Below are 21,264 nucleotides of genomic sequence, written 5' to 3' on the forward strand. Positions count from 1 at the left end.
CTCCCAGCAAGCGTCTGTTTAACGTTTTTTAGCTTGACATTTGTAATTCATTGTTCGTGATTAGTTATTCTGGTGTGCTTCTTCCCTTCATCACACCTATAAAGTTTCAACGTTTTACCGATCACCAATTTCATCCTTTTATAATAAGGATCTTCAATTTCCACCCCTATCAATTTTGACCTCTTTAACAACTCATATGTTTGACCATTTAAATCTCCATTTTTCGGGAATAATCTTCCACTTGGGATCATAAAACTTCACGAGTTTGCTTGGTCTAAATTTATTGTCTTCATTTATAGTACCACGATGATCCTTTCTATCACCCTTCTCATTTAGTTGAGTGATTATATTAACTTAATGTACCTTGTTGATCATTGCTCACACTGATGTCTCTTTCTTCTTATTGTTAAACGTGAAGAGAAATCCTGAGCAATTTTCTCAACTTCAAACACATTGAATGTCACCTTTCCATCTTGACCTTCCTACTTTCATCTTTCCCCATAAACATCGATGACAACTTTAGTTGTTTTCATAAATGATCGTCCAAGGATGAGAGGAATATTAGTATCTTCCTCTATATCAAGAATGACAAAACCATTGGAAAAGTGAATTTGTCCACCTTTACAAGTACATCTTCGAAAACTCCATAAGGGTATTTAATGGATCACTCTGCTAACTGCAACATCATCCTTGTTGTCTTGACATCAAGTCCATCAATCCTAAGTAACATCAAATTAATACTAGCTCCCAAATCAATAAGAGTTGTTATCATGTGTTGATTTCCAATGGTGCAAAAGATAGTAAAACTCTTACACCATAACCACTTGAGAAAGTAATACAATGTGTTGATTTCCAATAGTCCATAAAATTAAAATATTTTCTATAGAGTAAATCATACTGTAGAATAACAAATCAACTGTTTCAAGTGGTTGGTAAAATAGAAAGACATTACCGTAGCATTTCACTACATAATATGGAGCCTGAATTCATGTTCTTCAAGCTTTTAAGTTTCAGATGGTTGTAGAGAATAAGAAGAAGGGTAAAGGGAGAAGGAAGATTTGAGATGGTTATGAGAAAATAAGCAAAAGTTGTTCATAATCCTAAATACGAGAGATTTATGAAGGTTGTGTTACTTTTCATTACAGAATGGTGACAAGAGCACATAGGCAAGGAAATGGATTCAAAAACAACTGAGAAGGATCAAAGTAGGAAGAGGAAAATGACATAAAAAACATTAAAACTAACAAGTGTCGACCAATTAAAAAGGTTTATTTTGGATTTCAATTATACATTGTTATCTTACGTTTATAGTAGATAACACCATATTTATGAATTATGCAGAATTAAGGTGTGAAAGTCAAAGTCATGTTATAATTTTCACTCTTAATTAAGGACGTTGATGGTGTTTTTGACAAACTTTTACAATAACAAACTTTATTTTGATGGCTTCCAAAGTTATTCTATCGCGTTAAGTGGAAAAAAATATTTTAGAAAATATTGGTTATGATATTTTTATAATGTTAATAACACTTATAATTAGGGTGTAAAAGTCATAAGATGTCATAATTTTCACTCTTAATTAAGGATGTTGATGGTGTTTTTGACAAACTTTTACAACACCTACCATTAATTTGAAGGCTTCCTGAATAATTCCATTATGTGTAGTAGGCAAAATACATGAGGAAAAACATTCGTTAACATATCTTACTAACATTAATATCACTAATTTAACTCATAATTAAGGTTGTTGGTAGAATAAAATTTTAAAACCATAATTTATAGTAATACAATTTTACATATAAATTTTAAAATTTTATGAGTATAAAGAAGTTGTGTTTGCATAATTATTTTATTTGAAGAAGTTGTATACATACATCACAACTTTAAATTTTTAAACACGACTTTAATTAATTTTAAGTTTTAATCCCAAGAATGAATACAAATATAATATAATCTAATTTAAATTAACATTACGTGCATTACTTTAATTCAAATAAAATTACATTAAAATTACTTTTATCAATAAAAAATAATATATATATATATATATATAATACTATATACAATTCTAAACTAACAAATGGCAAGTTTCTCTATAAATTAATATATCTGACCCACTTCATTTCAAAATTTTCATTCTACAAAAGGAAAAAAAGCTAACGTGTCAATCAACTACGATTTTCAGCGTTTTAAAAAAAATTCAAAATGCATTTATTATCAGCATTCAAAACGTTTCTCTCTCTCTTTCTCTCTCTGTCTCTCTTTTCTTCTCCTCTCTTTCGCAGTCAAAACGTTTCTCTCTCTCTTTCTCTCTCTGTCTCTCTTTTCTTCTGCTCTCTTTCGCAGTCCACACTCTTCATCTTCTTCTCAACCTTCCTCTTTTCTCTGGTTTTCTCACCACATTCAACAACTCTTCATCTTCCTCTTTCCAGCTCTTCCTGTGGTTTTTACAGGTTTAAACGGAGAATTTTTGTTTTTTAAGTGTTCTTTAGCCAACAACTCATTTTCTGCGTATATTTTGTCAGATCTAACTTCTTCATCACTTTTTTTACAGGTTTAAACGGAGAAATATTTTTTGTTTTAAGTTTTCTTAGCCCACAACTCATTTTCTGCTTATATATTGTGAGATCTAACTTCTTCATCACTTTTTTTACAGGTTTATACGGAGAAATATAATTTGTTTTGAGTTTTCAGCCAACAACTCATTTTGGGCTTATATTTTGTCAGATGTAACTTCTTCATCCCTTTTTTTACAGGTTTAAACGGAGAAATATTTTTTTTTTTGAGTTTTCTTAAGCGAACAACTCATTTTCTGCTTATATTTTGTCAGATCTAAGTTCTTCATCACTTTTTTTACAGGTTTAAACGGAGAAGTATTTTTTGTTTTCAGTTTTGTTAAGTGAACAACTAATTTTCTGCTTATATTTTGTCAGATTTAACTTCTTCATCCCTTTTTCTACAGGTTTAAACGGAGAAGTCGATTTTTTTTAGAGTTTTCTCAACCCAAACACTCATTTCTTCTTCTTTTTTGTGAGATCTATCTTTTATTACCCAGATTTCGTGGTTATTTCTACTTTTCTCCAGCGAACAACTCATTATTCTTTTATTTTGTCATACCTAACAATTGTATTGCATCATTGTATTTTCTAGGTTTGCTACATTTGTAATATGGTTCACTGCCGCAGATTTAACATCAGGTTTGAAATAAACTTTTGATCAAACTTTTTTTTCTGTTTATGTATATCTAACTGTTGCTTATCTGTATTTTTTCACTTTTCAGACCCTTCATCTTCTTTACTTTTCTACCTTCAAATCTCTTTTTCAGTTTTTTTTTCGTTCATGGTATTTTTTAATACAGCATTTAATCAGCACATCTCTTTATTGTTACCTTCAAAGCGATTTTTTTTATAGTTTTCTCAACCGAAACACTCATTTCTTCTTCTTTTTTGTGAGATCTAGGTTTTTCAATCGTTATTTTAGACTTCTAAACCCAGAAGTCGTATTCATCTATCTTTGTGGATTACCTTCATGCTTTTTTTATTACCCAGATTTCGTTTTTATTTCTACTTTTCTCCAGCGAACAACTCATTATTCTTTTATTTTGTCATAGCTAACAATTTTATTGCATCATTGTATTTTCTAGGTTTGCTACATTTCTAATATGGTTCACTGCCGCAGATTTAACATCAGGTTTGAAATAAAATTTTGATCTAACTTTTTCTTCTGTTTATGTATATCTAACTGTTGCTTATCTGTATTTTTTAACTTTTGAGACCGTTCATCTTCTTTACTTTTTTACCTTCAAATGTCTTTTTCATTTTTTTTTTCGTTCATGTTTTTTGTTCATCATTTAATCAGCAGATCTATTTATTGTTAACAACTTACACTATATTTTGGCAAAATATAGTGTAAATATACAAACCCTTCATGTTCTTTATTTTTCTTTCTTAAACTTTTTCATTTTTTTTCGTTATTGTTTTTTTTTAATAATTCATTCTATCACCAAATCTACAAATTTTAACCCAATATTCGTTTTCATTTGCACATTTTTCAAATCACCCTTGACCGCTTCAAATACTGCTTTTATAAATCTCCAAATTAACCTGTCAATCAGTATTCAAAAGCATTAAATTTCGCACTGCTCGAGATAATGATGAATAAACTGATCCATCACCTGCCACACGTTTTCATTTGCACATTTTTCAAATCACCCTTGACCGCTTCAAATACTGCTTTTATAAATCTCCAAATCAACCTGTCAATCAGTATTGAAGAGCATTAAATTTTCCACTGCACGAGATAATGATGAATAAACTGATCCATCACCTGCCACACGTTATAATTATTAAAGTTTATTATATTCCAATATTAAATATACACCATCCTCAAAAAAAGCAACATTACAAAATTACATTAAAAAATTGTACTTATACTTTTACGACGTTTCATAATTTTTATTTTTATTTCACGTTTAATTTTTGAATTGGTATTTGTTAACCTCTACTTTTACCACTTAAGACTATTCACTTTGTACGGATACTTCCAACAGGTCTGACTTCTCCTATTTCTTTTATATATATTCCCTGTGTTTACCAATTCAAAGTCAGACATTTGATTTCTCTACTGTGAACCATTTTCTTCTCTTACAATTTTACTTCATCACCAACCTATTCTGCTTCAATGGAACCCATGCCCACACCACAATCCATACTTTCTTCAGATCTGGTTGGCGGATTCATTTCTATGTTTTTGATAGACCAGGTATATTTTTTTATTCAATGTTAAATAAATACTTTTATTTATTTGTTCTTAACTTATTGATCTTTTAAGGACTGTGGACACGTCGACCGAGTCTTCATCATACGCTATTGGAAGGACCTTGGTGCTAAATGGACTGTTGTGGATTACCAAAGTAATGTTCACCATGTTACTTACAACATGGATATTCACACTCCAATGATTACTCAAGGCTGGAACCAACTAAGATCTTTCTATGGAGATCAGTCAGACAAGTTGGTTGTGTTCAAATACGTGGGAAATTCATCTTTCGTAATCCACGTCTCTAAACGTTCTGCAAACACAGGAATCAAGACCAAGTTCCTCAACAATGTTGCCATACGTCGTCCTCTCTTTATGTCGAACTTAATCCATTTTACTGTTGAACTATCCACATACTACTGTCAAGCAAGCGACCTGGTTAGTTTTGAATTTTTAATATTATTTTAAATTTCCATTGCTTTATAATAATTAATATCTCTTGACATTCTTTTTTCAGTATTTGAAGAAAGAATTTGCTACTTATTTTCAAAACAGTGGACTTTCTTCTGTTGTTTTACATGGACCCCGGGGCAAGGTCGAGTGTAAATTGATAATAAGACGTAGGTCTGTTAAGATAGGATCTGGCTGGAAAGACTTTTGTGCTCTTCATCAACTCTCTGTACAGGATCACCCTGAATTATTTTTTGAAGTTGAAAGTCAAAGAACAAGCAGAGATATCAAAGTTCTTTATCCACTTTTTTGGTTTTAAAGTTGTAATTTTTTATTTTATTTAGTTTGAACTTTTTATATTGCACTCTTACTTTGTATTCAGTTATTATATATCTCAATATATAAGTTAAATTTTGTTCTCTTTTATTATATGTATTTTATTATTTTGTATTATTTTTGGTTCGTCTTCATTTTAGTAATTCTAATTTATTCTTAATTTCATTTTTACTTAACAATAATGACCATAACACAAAATGAACTATGATTAATTATTATTATTATTAGAATCTTTTAAGTTATAAATGAATTATAATCTGTTTAACCATTTTTTAATATTAATTGAAATAGAAATTTGAAATGACTGTTTAGAAAGCTTTTTGTATTCCACCGCCTTCAAAAAGTGGTTTTAATTGTCTTCAAATCAACCTGTCAATCAGTTTTCAAATCCATTAAATATCGCACTGCTCGAGATAATGATTACTAAACTCTGGATCTCCTCTGCTACACGTTATATTTATTAAATAATAAATCAGAAGCCAACAAACGTTTCATTTTTTTAAATTTCTTTTTATTTCTCAAGATCAAATTAAATGCACTGACCACATTACCGTAATCAACACTAAAACGTTTTGATTACCGCTTCATCTCTTCACATTCAAACGATTTTCAAGACGCTAATAATGACTGGTCTATGTAATCAAGACTAAAACGCTTTGATTACCGCTACATCTCTTCACATTCAAACAATTTTCAAGACGCTAATAATGACTGCTCTATGTAATCAACACTAAAACTCTTTGATTACCGCTACATCTCTTCACCTTCAAACACTTCTGAAGACGAAAATCATGACTGGACTACGCAATCAGCTACATCTCTTCACATTGAAACACTTTTCAACACGAAAATCATGATTGCACTGCGCAATAAACACTAAGACTCTTTGATTATCGTTGCATCTCTTCACATTCAAACACTTTTCAAGACGAAAATCATGATTGCACTGCGCAATAAACACTAAAACTCTTTGATTATCGGTGCATCTCTTCACATTCAAAGAACTCTTCTTTCAAGTATACGCATCTGTGTTCATCTGTTTAAATCAGATTTTCAGAAGTGCTTCTCCATTACACGGAAGGTATGTATGCATAATTATTACACTTTTATTACCTAGGCTTCTGTTCATCATGTTTTTTCTTTATCATCTTCTCCGTTTCATCATCACCATTTTCTTTTCTATTGCACAAACATTTTTAAACTGCTCTATCCTCACCATCTTCTTTTCCATATCACAAACACATTTGATTACTAAGACCTCTCTTCACAGTCAAAAACCGCACCTTCCTCTACAATTTACAACTTATCTTCTTTTTCTCATACTCATCTGGGCTAATCTTTCTGATACCAAAGCGCTTTCCATTACACAAAGGTATGCATGTTTAACTTTTATATTTTTATGAACGACAAGTTGTACATGATCGTCTTTTATGTTTCATCATCTTTTCTGTTTCAGCAACTTTGATGTTTCATCATCTTCAATGTTTCATCATTTTCTTTGTTCCATCATCATCATCATTTTCTTTATTTGTCATATTCTCTTTTTGATCATCAACCACTTCTACAAATTTTTTTAACGTATTCATGTTAAACTTTTAACTTTTTTATGAACTACACTTCTCTTGACAGTCCACATCAAAAAATTTGTTTCGTGATTTTCTGTTTTTCATCATAACCATGTTAAAGTTTTACCTTTTTATGAGCTACACTTCTCAGATGATGATGTTTTCTGTTTTTCAATGTTTTTTTAAATATTTTATACCATCTTCTTAGATGACGACGAAACAGTGCATATTGGGTGATCAATCCATACTTGCAACTAAGTGGAAGGGTGGATTCTTCACTATGTTCATCGAAGAACAGGTTTTTTTTTAATTCATCACTTATAAATTATTCATCATTATTATTCTCTGTTGAATTTAAATAATATATTTTTCATGAACTCTTTTTTCTGAAGGATTTTGGTGACGTGAACCGTAAGTTTGTCATTACATTAGGCCGTGAATTGGGTCCAGTTTGGACAATTTCTGATAACAATGGTAATATGCACCATGTTACCTTCAACATGGATATTTATAATCCGAGGATTACTCATGGGTGGTGTGATATAAGAAAATTCTATGATATAAAACCACCCAGAGTATGTTACTTAAGGCATACTGGAAATTCTGTTTTTGAAATACACCTTTATGATCAGTGTTCAGAAACTACTTTGCAAAAATTTCAAAGTCATGTTCGATCAAATCTTCCACTCACAACGTCAAAATTAATTCACTTTGAGTTTCGCCTTTCTAAATACAACTGGAAATCAAGCTCTCTGGTGATCTTTCTTACCTTTTTTTTTGTAATCTGTTTACCATTAATTTTGTTTGTTTCTAATCTTCGTTTTAATTTATATATAATTTTGTTTTGTAATAATATTTTTTTGGTCTCCGCAGGATTTGAATTCAGACCTATGTAAGTATTTTCGCAATAGTAATTTCTCAGAAATTGTGCTTTATGGTCCAAAAGCAAAGGTTCAATGCAAATTGTTAATTAGAGCAAGATCGGTGAAGATTGGCAGTGGATGGAAAAACTTTTGTGAACTACATGGACTACAGGAAGGAGATATATTACTTCTTGAGGTTGACGGTGAAGAACCAAGCAGCCATGTCAATGTGCTTCTTAATATATTTGACTATTATCATGGCCTCTGAAATCATCCCTGAACAATATTATTTTAACGTATTACTTTTTTTGTATGGCCAATGTAATATTTTGTAGCAATTATTATAGACTTTTTTTACATTACATATATATATATATATATATATATTGGTAAATACAACTGTTTAAATCTGATATAATTTTAACTGCTACATATCTTCTTCCATATCTACAAATCTGATATAATCTCGAATATCTTTGTCATTAAATTCATGTCAGAACCCCAAATGTCATATCATTCATTAAAGCTTTTTCAATTAAATTTTACATTTGACAACATATGACCATGGTTTATTTCAGATACATCTCATTTTTAAATATTATAACTAAAAAATAATATGATTTTAAAAAAGTAGATTGATATAACTTTTGCACTGCTCGAGAAATTTCTTAATTCTTTCCACATCTTTGTATTCCGTACCAATCTCTGATATTTATAACTTTATTAATTCTTTATACGAATTTAGTTTTTTTGAATATTTGTTATTTATATATTATTATTTTAATTTATCCAACCGTTTTGTCTTCTCCAGCAAGTTTCTAGCACTATTGTATATTGTGTATAACATTGTTTTGTTCTCTTTTTCTAAACTTTATTTAATTATTATTCATCCAAATAACTGTTCTCTTTTCTCTGCCAAGTCTGGATTCATACAAACCATATTCCACCAAAGGTATGTCCTTTTTGATAACAAATATAGTTCGACATGAAGCGTAGCAGTTCATATGTTCTTTTGTACAGTTGTACATTTTGTTCATTTGTTAACAAATTCTGAAAAAACATCTTCGTACATTGCTTTTTTCTTAAAATTATTTCTTTATGCAGCCATACTTTTTTGCAGATCTTCATTGTTTCCATATTAGTGATTCAATTAATGGTTCACTGCTCAATACATCACGCCAAGAGGTAATGTTTTCATTTCAAAGTAAGCTTTTAATGGTTCATCTTCATCAGAAAGCTTTTTTTCCTTTATTTTCCTTTTATATGAAACCTGTCAAAAAAACCATTGCAACACATTACTGGTTTCTGACATCAATAGCTGTTTTTCGCAGTTTTCACAAGAAAATGATAGTATGATTTCTGTAAACCTAGGTCAATTTTTTTTTTCTATTAACATGTCATGTCTATTACTCCATGTTTGCAGATTACTTAATGCTTTTGTACCTCTTGGTTTCTTTAACCATTTCAAATTTTACAATCCAATCACGTATGAACCTTTACTTTTTCAAAATTTGCCAAATCCATGTTATCTTTTTCTTACTATCCTTGACCAAACAGATATATATTACTCTATAGCTGCTTTGAATCTTTTATTATTTTTTTTAATTTCCTTACTAAAATATTTTATAATTCATTATTATCTTTTTTATGTGAGTTTAAATATGTAACCAATGTAGTACTTACTTTTTTACTTCCATTTGTTGAATATCTTTGTGTTGAGATCAACATGTCTCTCTCTGAACTTCAAAAGCAAACTCAAAATGTAAGCCAAGTTACTCCAGAAAAGGAGAACTGGAATATCATTGTTAGGGTGATACGTTCATGGTTCGTTCCAGATTTCACTAAACAGAGGTGTCCTTTTTCCATGGAGTTGGTTATTCAAGACAAAGAGGTTATTATTCGTCTAATTATTTACCATCATTGTTATCAACAAAATATCTGTATGTTAAACATCTTTATCTTTATTATATTGATGTATTTCAGGGTTCTAAAATACATGCTTCCATCAGACGTACTCTAATTTACAAATTCCAGACTAAAATTTCTGAAGGTGATGTTTATGCCATACAAAATTTCAGTGTTGCTCCAAATTCTGGAATTTACAGAACTACGCACCACCCTTATAAGATTAATTTCCAGTTTGGTACCAAAGTTAGTTTGCTTGATGGTAACTTGGTTCCTGATGTGAAACCACAATACACACCTTTGTCATTATTGACAACCACTAGATTCGATACTGATTATTTAGTTGGTAACTTAATATTTTTTGTTTTTCTACCATTCATATATTTTAGTTATGAACAATTATTTCGTCATTTTATGTTATGACTTCTATTATTTTTTCTTTAGATGTATTGGGATTACTGGTCGGAGTGGGTACTGAAAGAGAATTGCAAGTTGATGGAAAGACAACAAAATTAAATGTCATTGCAATAGAAGCTGATGGGTATTTTATTTCTATGATATACTACATACCTTTTTATTTTTGTTTAAATAATGATTTGACATAACATTTATTCAATGTTTAGGTTTCGAATAGAATGTACTTTGTTTGGTATTTATGTCGATGAACTGAATGTATTTCTTTCAAGTGGAGAAGTACAAAATTGTGCTATAAGTATAGAATTTGCGAAAGTCAAAACTTTTCAAGGTAAACTTCTGTGACTTCTTTTACTTTTGTTATATTACAATTTGTATTACCATGGTACTTTCACATGCACTATGTTTTTAAATTTAGATAAGGTTCAACTTCAAAATTGCAAGTTCTGCACTAGGATTAAGTACAATGTTAACTTCAAGGAGGCATCTGAACTTAAATCAAGGTAATGTTCAAATTGTTATTCATTTATTGCAATACTTTCTAATTTTTTAGTTAATCCATTTTTTTAACTTTAATTTGTATTGCCCAGGATGATTGAGAACAATGAATCTCCCTCTCAAGGATTAACGCAGCTGTCTCAGACTTCCAAAAATACTGTGGAAGAAGACTTTTTAACTGTTACACCTAGGACGACTATTCAAGGTCTTAAAGATTGTAAAGAGGTTAGAATGACTTCTAAATTATTTCATGTCAGTTTGTTGTTGTCAATACCTTTTTACATTAATCTTTTATATATTCAAAGGTTGCAACTTTCATATTGTTTGGAACCATTAACCATATCTTGGATGAGGATGACTGGTGGTATACGGCTTGTGTTTGCAACAAAGTTGTTTATCCAGATTCAAAGATGTTCTTTTGCGAGAAGTGTAACAAGCATGTTATAAAAGTCTTTCCAAGGTTAACTTTAACTTTATTAAACTTAATGCCAATTTACATATATGATTATAATTTTCACTTTTGGGAATTAATACTTTTATATATTTTACAGATATAGGATTAAGGTTCGAGTTATTGACTCATCCGATTCCATCACATTTGTTCTGTTTGATAGGGATGCAACCACCCTTTTCAAAAAAACCTGTGCTGATATGTTAGAGTCTCATGATAAGGTATACTCTTGAATATATCAACTTATATATATACAGTAATAAGGACAGTGCGATATATCTCTCTGAATATGATTTTAAATTACTTTGTTATCGTAGATGAATGGTTGTGGGAATTTTCCTAAGGAGTTTGAAGAATTAGTTAATAAAAGTCTGCTGTTTAAAGTTGAAAGTAGGAACGATCAAACTTTCAAACTTGAACAATCTTTCAGAGTGAAGAAAATATGTCTTGATGATGATATAATTGAGAAGTTCAATGATTCTTCGTTGAAATCTGTGGTAATATATAACTTTAAATATACAGTTTACATTTTACAATTTACATATATTTAACTTCTTAATCATTTATTTTTCTTAACCTTCTTAAAGGATGTTTATGCTGGCAATGGTGAGTTTAGCAGAGAAAAACAGCGTGTAGTCAATGAGTCTACTGTTGATATTGCCGAGGTATACAAATTTAATAAATTTCATTTTTTGTTAATGACGTATGATTTTATTAATTCTATTTGTTTTTAAACTGTACTATAGGATTTATTAGTCAGATTTACCAAAGAAACAATTGACTGTGCATCCCAATCTGCTGACTTAATCAAAGATACTGCTACGAATGAGCATGGTAACACTTCACTTAAGAGAGAATCTGCAAAGAAGACCTTATCACTTGAATCCATCGAAGAAGACATTGTTCCACTGAAGCTGCTAAAAAGAAATATTAAGAAGGAAAAAATAGTCAAACAATAGATGATTTTAGTTTTAATATTTGAAGACAATTTCTTTTATGTCTGACAATTTGGGATTGTAATATGTGTACGCATGGTTATGTCTTCAATTTCCTTTAAACTATAACTTTGATGTTTAATTTGATTATAACTATATTATGCTTTTATTATGGTTTTATTTGTTACAAATTGTATAATTTTATTTCTTCCATCCGCTGGTTTGTAAAATATTGTTGACATTTTTCAATTATTGTCAACAAACTTGACTGCCAGCTACATCAAAACGTTTTAAAAGTGATATTATGTTTTACCATCAATTATTTATCAATTATTTCTTATAATAAAAAATAACTTTTATCAAAAACTTATTTAGAAATTCAAATTTATTAGTTATATTTATTTTCATAAATGCATCATATATTTTTCTTAAACAACCGAATTTAGAAATTCTTATTTACATTGGTTTTCATAAATAATATATATTTGGCAAACTAATTAAATGTTGTCACATTTTAAGTTATGGCAACACAATTGGCTGTCATACACATATTTGAATCATTTTTCTTTGTTATGGTTACCAAGTTTATTAAATAAATTCCATTTTCATTCTCATATATCTAAAAAACAAAAATTTAATATATCATAAATTTACAACCAATTATTATATTTTAACCTACTACGTCAATTTCGATTCCATTTGTGTTAATATAATATAATATATAGATATATATATATTAATATTTATCTTTATATGTTATATATATATATATGGATTTTGGTTGTTACTTTATTGTAAAAATAACTCTTTATTTTATTATATATTATATTATATTATGATATTCTTATATTTTTAAAATAATTTATAACGTAATATTTTATATTGTTCTTTTAATGGTCTTCCCGTTTTCCAAAGTAATAATTACATTACTGTTTTGAAATGTATTTGTAATCGTCCCGTCTTTTCATGGGGGATTTTTCCTCTATAAATGTTGATCTTCATTCTACCATCACAACCACACTTGAACATAAGTTCCGTCATATTCTCCATTTTTACTACTCTATTTCTACTTCCATTCTGAAAGTCCTACCAAATGGAGAACAACTTCAACCAAGAACAAGTTGTTAATACAATGAGTAGGTACCAGTTCTGTATTATCCACCTTGAGGATGAGGTACGTCTTTGGTATATTTTTATATACAGTTTTGGTTTTAAAAAAACTCTTCTACTCTTCTTATTTTTTTTCACGGATTTGAAATTATATTATCATTTTTTCTTCAACTAATCTATGTCGTTGTTCAAATAAATTATATCCTTGGAGGTTGTTGGGTTTGTGGATCGTGCATTCGCCATTCTTTATGATCACGATCTTCAATGTCAATGGACTTTAACAGATGAAGAAGGCAATAGACATGTCGTCACTTATAACAAGAATTTACAGAAACCAATGGTAATAGGAGGATGGAATGATTTAAGGGAATTTTATGAACTACACGATAACCACAGTATTTATTTTGGATATGTTGGTCATTCTTGCTTCCACATCACTGTTTTTCCAAGTAAATGCAAACCTTTATCTATTGGACGTTTTCTTAAAAGACTTCAAGCAGATGAACCACTTTTCAATGGACCGAAGTTGCATTTTTGCATATTTCTGAATCCAAACCAATGCCATGCTAGCCATCTGGTGAGATTCATTTCATTTATATTTATATTAATGTATTTTAATTTTTTTAAAAAATTTAATCGATATCTTAAATGGATAAATAATTTTTATTGATTTCTTTAATTACATTCTATGTGTTAGGATTTGCCTTCTGATTTTGGCAATTATCTTCGTCAAGGAAGATTTAAATACATTCTTCTTCATGGACCTCGCGAAATAGTCAAGTGCAAACTACTCTTGAGAAATCATCCAAAGAAGTCTAACAAAATAGGAAGTGGGTGGAAGGAATTTTGTACTGCTCATGGATTTGATCAACCTATTGACTTGGTGTTTGAAATTGATCAGATGAAAAGCAATCAGAATGTCAAAGTGCTTACATATTGTAATCTTTAATTTACAGTTTCTTTTATGGTGTTATTTGAAACTTTTAACTATAATTAGTTTTGTTTTCATGTCTGCTACTTGGGTAGTTTTCAAGCTACAAGTTCATATATATTCAGCAATGCATATGTATTGTTCTATTTTGTTATTAATGAAATTTCTTTGCACATTGTCTCAAATTCTATGAATTCCAATCAAAAGTTTATTCTTAATCTTTAATTCATCAACTCTAATTCATACATACTAGAATCTAATTTAACATATTGAAATGAGTTATAATTAAACATAATTAAATATTACATGTATGGATATATCTTGGTTTACTATGTCATAACTAAACATACATGTATGGATACATGTTATAATTTTGCAGACATCATGAAAAAAGAATGGCACATACTTGGTATGAAACTGTACTTTTTGTTCTACTATATATAGTACTGCATAAAAAATACGTGTTGTAGTACCTACATAAAAAGCAGATTTTTTGTTCCCTGTAAGAACAAATCAAATATCAAAGAATTACTATATATATGAATGTTTCTGATCTATTACCAGTCACCACTGCATGCTCTTACTATTTATAATCTTAGTCTACTGCTAAATACTTTTGGTAGTCTTACAATTGCTTCCTATTACAATTACAAATATTTTTGTTTCCAGAATTGTGATTAGAGGTACAATCTGCAAAAAAAAAGTTTATAAAAATCATTCACCAATATAGTAATAAAACAGAGAACACTTTTTCATCCATTGAGTCAACTTATCTTTCTTTTTGTTTATTCCATTGACACCTTTGAAAGTATTCCATATGTTTTCTGCTGAAATGGAGGAAAACGATTGTAAAAATGCAAGGCTGAGGAGGAAGTTGGTGCTACAACAAAGGTTTAATGCAGGTAATCTTCTAACATATACCTTGAATCATTTGACTGCACAATCTCTTCATGAAACATTTATTTAGAAATTCTGTATTTCTATGTTTATATCTTCTTTGCAGATTACAAAGAACAGAATGCAAGGAAAAAAACAAAAATCGCCAACCATTGTTCTCAAAGTATAAAAATATCAGTTCATTTTTTCTCTATTTGAATAAATATATTTTGATTTGAACTTCACAACATAGATTGATAATCAAATATCTTTGCTGTTTTAATAATAGATAGAAGAAGTGAATCTGATAAATTACATAACAGTATCCAAAGGAAGCCATTACAAGAGTTGCATCTTAGTAAGTATTCTTCTTCTTACCTCTTTCTTTAAACCGTGTTGTTACAGTGTTGTTACATGAATGCCATATGTATGGTTTTGTATTGTTGGACATAAAATGCTGCTACAATAAACATTTTTCAGATTTGGAAAACAACAACAATTTTCACAGTATTAAATCAAGATTTCAGTCAATAATTGGTAAGTTATATTTGTTTGTTTTTTTAAGATTACTATTGCAATATCACTTTAACAAATTATAAACAATTGTTTATTTTAATGCAGTTTCTGGAAACAATATATCAAATTCTTCAACTACTTTAGTTGAAGATCCAATTCAAATAAACTTAATGACTTCACAATCCTCAGCTACTACTATAACATACAATACTCCTTGTGGTAAATTTCTACATTTAGCTGTATTTCTACATTGATCTTTAATGATTTCTAATCATTCTGTTCATTTTTTTTAATGATTTCAGTTCTCAGCAATAGCATTCACAGAAGTTATGTACAAAATAATTACAATTGCAGTGCAAGTAAGTAGGTTTGACTCATATATACAAAAGTTCATACTGATAATGACTTTGAATATAACATAATTGTTTTAATAATTATTTTCCATAGGTGCCACATCTGGAGTTCAAAATCATTCATATTCTGTCTCTAACAATAAAGTTGTCAAATATCCTTTTCAAGTCATACAATCACTTCAAAACAGATTCAATCTTCATGATGAAACAACAACAGAACAACATTGTTCAGACACAAGAAATGATGATTCAACAAGAACAACATATGAAGGTAATTCAGATCTTGAATTGCTAACTTATTGATTCCAATAAATTTCTTTTTTAAATTAGTAATTACTTTTCATTTTGTTAATATTGTAGGAGATAGTACAAGTACTACAATTACAAACGAATTGTATTGCAAAGGAGAGTTACAAGGTAAAGTCACACAAAATTGTACAGAATTTCATACATAAAATATTACTTGAGGTGCTAATGCTTTATGTTTTTGTTTAGAACTACTCAATATTGGAGATCCTTGCTTGGAATGCCAATACTGTCAAGCTCAACTGTGGTATGAAGAAAGAGCAGAAAAAAGTAACACATCAAAGGAAGTTCAATTTTCATTATGTTGCCAAAAGGGAAAAGTACAAATTCCACTACTAAAAAAACCACCTGATCTTCTTGAAGGTTTGTTAAATGGTGTAGATCGTAGAAGCAAATCATTTTTACAGAATATAAGACTCTACAATAGCATGTTTTCATTTACTTCAATTGGTGGTAAGATAGATACTTTAATGAACAATGGTTCTGCTCCACCACAATTTATTCTTAATGGTCAGAACTATCATCGTATTGGAAGTTTATTGCCAGAACGTGGATCAAAGCCAAAGTTTGCACAACTTTACATATATGACACCGAAAATGAATTGAGTAACAGACTAAAGCATTTCAGGTTAGTTGAAATGAGTAACATATATGCTCAAGTTATTTGCTGAAATACATCTGTTTATTAAGTTATTTCTTTTCTTTATTATGTTTTAGGTCTAACAGCAAGGAATCTGATCTAGATCAATCATTGGTTGCTGATTTGATTCAAATGATTGACACTCACAATGTTCTTGCGAAATCTTTCAGAAGAGTAAGAGAATTGTCACTGCAACATATGGAATCAGATTTCACACTAAGACTATTTAGAGGCAGAAACAAAGACCCTAGAGTATACAACACACCTTCATGTGATGAAATAGCTGCTCTAATAGTTGGTGATTTTGGCAATCTGGATGTAGGCAGAGATATCATTGTCAAGAAATTTTCTGGTGAATTAACAAGACTGCATGAAACTCACACAGCTTTCATTCCACTTCAGTATCCTCTAATGTTTCCATATGGAGAAGATGGTTATCAAGAAGATATTCCAATCAGAGAGTCTCATTCAAGAAGTCAATCCAAGGTTAGAATTAGAATTTCGTTGCGAGAATTTATTGCATTTAGAATACAACAAAGATCTATAGAACCTGGAAATATTGTGAATGCATGTAGATTATTCCAACAGTTTTTGGTTGATTGTTATACAATGGTAGAAGCACAACGACTGTCGTTCATTAGAGCTAATCAAAAGTTAATTCGTTGTGATATTCTTAATGGATTACAAGAGGATGTTAATAGAGGAGAGACAGATCCTTCTTTAATTGGAAGACGTATTGTACTGCCTGCTTCATTCACTGGTGGTACAAGATACATGTTCAACAATTGTCAAGATGCTATGGCTATTTGTAAAAAGTTTGGCTATCCTGATTTGTTCATTACTATAACATGCAATGTCAATTGGAGCGAAATAAGAGACTTTGTTTTACCAAAAGGGTTGTCACCATCAGATAGACCTGATATTGTATGTAGAGTATTCAAAATGAAGCTGGATGAAATGATGACAGATTTCAGAAAAAAGGACTTCTTTGGAAAAACCACTGCAGGTATGTTCCATAAGCATTAGTATAGACTTTTTGAATATTTTTGAAATTTCATTTTTTCAACTATTTAATTTGTTCTGTTATATATGCATGAATGTACACAGTAGAATTTCAAAAGAGAGGTTTACCTCATGCACATATACTTTTATGGTTGGATGGAGAAAGCAAATTGAAAAATTCAACTGATATTGATAAAGTAATATCAGCTGAATTGCCCAATGCGGATTTGTATCCAAAATTGGAAAAAGTTGTAGCAAGTTACATGATTCATGGACCATGCGGACCTGCGAGATATACTTCACCATGCATGAAAGAAGGAAGATGGTCCAAATTTTATCCTAAAATATTCACATCTTCAACTTCTATTGATGAAGATGGATATCCATGCTATAGAAGACTTGATAATGGTAGATTTGTTGAGAAGAATGGAATTAAGCTGGACAACAGAAGTGTTGTTCCTTACAATCCACCACTTCTAATGAGGTATCAAGCTCACGTGAATACAGAGTATTGCAACAAGACCAATTCAATAAAATATTTGTTCAAATATGTCAACAAGGGTCCTGACAGAGCTACTCTTAAAATAAGCAACAACTCTGCACAACGTGACAAAGAAACCATTATTGATGAGATCAAGAGGTATTATGATTGTAGGTATCTATCACCATGTGAAGCAGCTTGGCGAATATTTGCTTTTGACATCCATCACAGATGGCCTCCTGTTCAGAGATTGACATTCCATCTTCCTGGACAACAATCAACTTTGTTTAAAGATAATGATGATATTAATGTGATCTGCAACAGGTACGAAAATGCTAACACAATGTTTCTAGCTTGGTTTGAGGCTAACAAAGTTTATATCATGATATTAATGTGATTTGCAACAGGTACGAAAATGCTAACACAATGTTTCTAGCTTGGTTTGAGGCTAACAAAGTTTATACAGAAGGAAAAGAATTGACTTATTCTGAATTTCCAAGCAAATTTGTGTGGTTTGCTAAAGAAAAAGAATGGAAACCAAGGAAGAAAGGCTACAACATTGGTAGACTTACTTATATTCCTCCAGGCTCTAGAGAACTTTATTATTTGAGGATATTACTGACAATTCAAAAAGGTTGTATTGATTATGAAAGCATAAAGACCATTGATGGGAAATTTTATGAAACATACCAAGATGCTTGCTATGCTTTGGGATTGTTGGCAGACGATAAAGAATATATTGATGCAATCAAAGAAGCAAGTGAATTTGCTTCGGGGTATGAACTTAGAAGATTATTTGTTACTTTGTTGTCCATGAATACAATTTCTAAACCAGATATAGTTTGGAATTCTACATGGACTATCTTGTGTGATGGAATTTTGTACCAAAAGAGAAAGGAAATGAGATTACCAGGTATTTTATACTGTTATTTTTGTAATTCAATAAAAATATATCTTTTAATTGCATTATTTTGTTCATGCAGCTCTTCAAATTGAGACTGCTGAATTACAAAAAATATGTCTCATGGAAATACAAGAAATGCTAATGTCAAATGGTAGATGTTTGAAAGATTATCCTTCATTACCTCAACTTGATATTTCAGATGTACATACATTCAATAACAGATTTATTGTTGATGAGCTGCAATACAATAAAGAAGACATGGCAAAAGAACATGATATTTTGCTTAAAGCACTGAATGATGAACAAATGCATGTATATCAGGATATCATGACAGCAGTTGTTTCAAACAAGGGAGGATTCTTCTTTTTATATGGCTATGGTGGTACAGGTAAAACGTTTATGTGGAAGACATTGTCAGCTGCTCTAAGAAGTAAGGGCATGATTGTTTTGAACGTAGCATCAAGTGGAATTGCTTCTTTACTACTTCCTGGTGGAAAAACAGCACACTCTACCTTCTGCATCCCACTGTTAATTAATGATGAATCAACTTGCAACATAGCGCAAGGTACTCTCCGTGCTAAACTTCTGATGGCAACCAATTTAATTATCTGGGATGAAGCACCAATGATGAATAGAATGTGCTTTGAGGCATTTGATAGAACACTAAGAGATATTATGCGAAATGTTGATGATGCCAATAATGACAAACCATTTGGTGGCAAAGAAGTTGTCTTGGGAGGTGACTTCAGACAAATTCTACCCGTTATAAAGAAAGGATCTAGGTTTGATATCATCAAATCAGCCATCAACTATTCAGAGTTATGGAATTGTTGTAAAGTGCTCAAACTGTCCAAGAACATGAGATTAAGTACTACAACAAACAATCAAACAGCCAATGATATCAAAGAATTTGCTGATTGGATATTGAAAATTGGAGATGGCCAAATGGATGTAAATGAGAATGGTGAGTGCATGGTAGAAATTCCAGAAGAGCTGCTTATTATAAATACAGATGTACCTTTATTGTCATTGGTTGAATTTGTTTATCCTCAATTTGTGGTTAACATGATGAATCCAAATTATTTTGATGATGGAGCAATCTTGTGCCCAACTAATGATTCTGTAGAGCAAGTCAATGATTTCATGTTGTCTTTATTAGGTGGTGAAGAGGTGACTTATTTAAGTTCAGATACACCTTGCCAATCTGATGAACAAGATGAAGTTCAATCTGAATGGTTTACATCTGAATTTTTAAATGATATCAAATGTTCAGGGATACCAAATCATAAACTCAAGCTCAAAACAGGTGTGCCAATTATGCTCTTGAGAAATATTGATCAAGCAAAAGGTCTTTGCAATGGCACAAGATTGCAAGTCAACCATTTGGGTAAAAATGTAATCTCTGCAACTGTAATTACTGGAAAAAACATTGGTGACAAAATTTTTATTCCAAGAATGGATTTAGTGCCATCTGATTCAGGATTGCCTTTCAAATTCCAAAGAATACAGTTCCCAATTTCATTATGCTTTGCAATGACAATTAACAAAAGTCAAGGACAAACACTTTCTAGAGTGGGACTTTATCTTCCACAACCTGTATTCACACATGGCCAACTATATGTTGCTATTTCTAGAGTGAAAACCAAGAGAGGATTGAAAATACTTATATTGGATGAAAATGGAAATATCACAAACACAACTAAAAATGTTGTCTACAAAGAAATTTTTGAAACTCTTTGACAATGAACACATTATAGGTATGTCATTTCTGATTTTCTTTTAATTTGAAAGTTTGTATAAATATAGATGCATGATCTATTGTTGTAATTAAAATATTTGTTATAATTTTGTTGTTCAATGCAGGATGTATTGCGTAAAGTCCAAGGCTTACAATGAACATCATGCTGATTTAAGAAGTAATCAAATTTGTGTACCAAAGGAAGTTATCAAGTTGATTAACCAAAAACAAA

General features: G+C 30.3%; 3 protein-coding genes across 4 annotated transcripts; all 3 read left to right on the top strand.

Moving 5' to 3' along the window:
• Positions 1-2,636: 2,636 nt before the first annotated feature.
• LOC114168294 (uncharacterized) lies at positions 2,637-5,632 on the top strand. Of its 2 annotated transcripts, XR_014984866.1 has the most exons (4): positions 2,637-3,197; positions 3,644-3,690; positions 4,831-5,196; positions 5,276-5,632. XR_014984866.1 is itself a non-coding variant. In XM_085667225.1 (3 exons), exons 1-3 carry the CDS (start codon positions 4,681-4,683, stop codon positions 5,525-5,527), a joined length of 699 nt encoding a protein of 232 aa, XP_085523351.1. In that variant the 5' UTR covers positions 3,722-4,680; the 3' UTR covers positions 5,528-5,632. The 2 variants fall into 2 exon arrangements, 1 of the variants encoding a protein (XP_085523351.1); XM_085667225.1 differs by lacking the exons at positions 2,637-3,197; positions 3,644-3,690 and adding an exon at positions 3,722-4,761.
• A 4,066-nt stretch (positions 5,633-9,698) lies between these two features.
• LOC114170394 (replication protein A 70 kDa DNA-binding subunit B-like) lies at positions 9,699-12,199 on the top strand. The gene is made up of 11 exons (XM_085667532.1): positions 9,699-9,863; positions 9,956-10,223; positions 10,322-10,418; positions 10,501-10,622; positions 10,710-10,794; positions 10,882-11,014; positions 11,095-11,249; positions 11,341-11,461; positions 11,558-11,737; positions 11,828-11,905; positions 11,987-12,199. The coding sequence occupies exons 1-11, from the start codon at positions 9,699-9,701 to the stop codon at positions 12,197-12,199; spliced, it is 1,617 nt and encodes a 538-aa protein (XP_085523658.1).
• A 1,069-nt stretch (positions 12,200-13,268) lies between these two features.
• On the top strand, positions 13,269-21,046 carry LOC114165621 (uncharacterized). Its single transcript, XM_028050201.2, has 13 exons — positions 13,269-13,349; positions 13,497-13,862; positions 13,983-14,223; positions 15,026-15,118; positions 15,220-15,276; positions 15,911-15,967; positions 16,056-16,232; positions 16,322-16,378; positions 16,457-16,895; positions 16,985-17,913; positions 18,003-18,714; positions 18,798-19,303; positions 19,374-21,046. The coding sequence occupies exons 1-13, from the start codon at positions 13,269-13,271 to the stop codon at positions 21,032-21,034; spliced, it is 5,376 nt and encodes a 1,791-aa protein (XP_027906002.1). The 3' UTR covers positions 21,035-21,046.
• The last annotated feature ends 218 nt before the right edge of the window (positions 21,047-21,264 follow it).

Source organism: Vigna unguiculata, chromosome 10, assembly GCF_037176805.1.
Source record: "Vigna unguiculata cultivar grain cowpea cultivar isolate G323 ecotype 2 chromosome 10, ASM3717680v1, whole genome shotgun sequence".
Classification (NCBI taxonomy): Eukaryota; Viridiplantae; Streptophyta; class Magnoliopsida; order Fabales; family Fabaceae; genus Vigna; species Vigna unguiculata.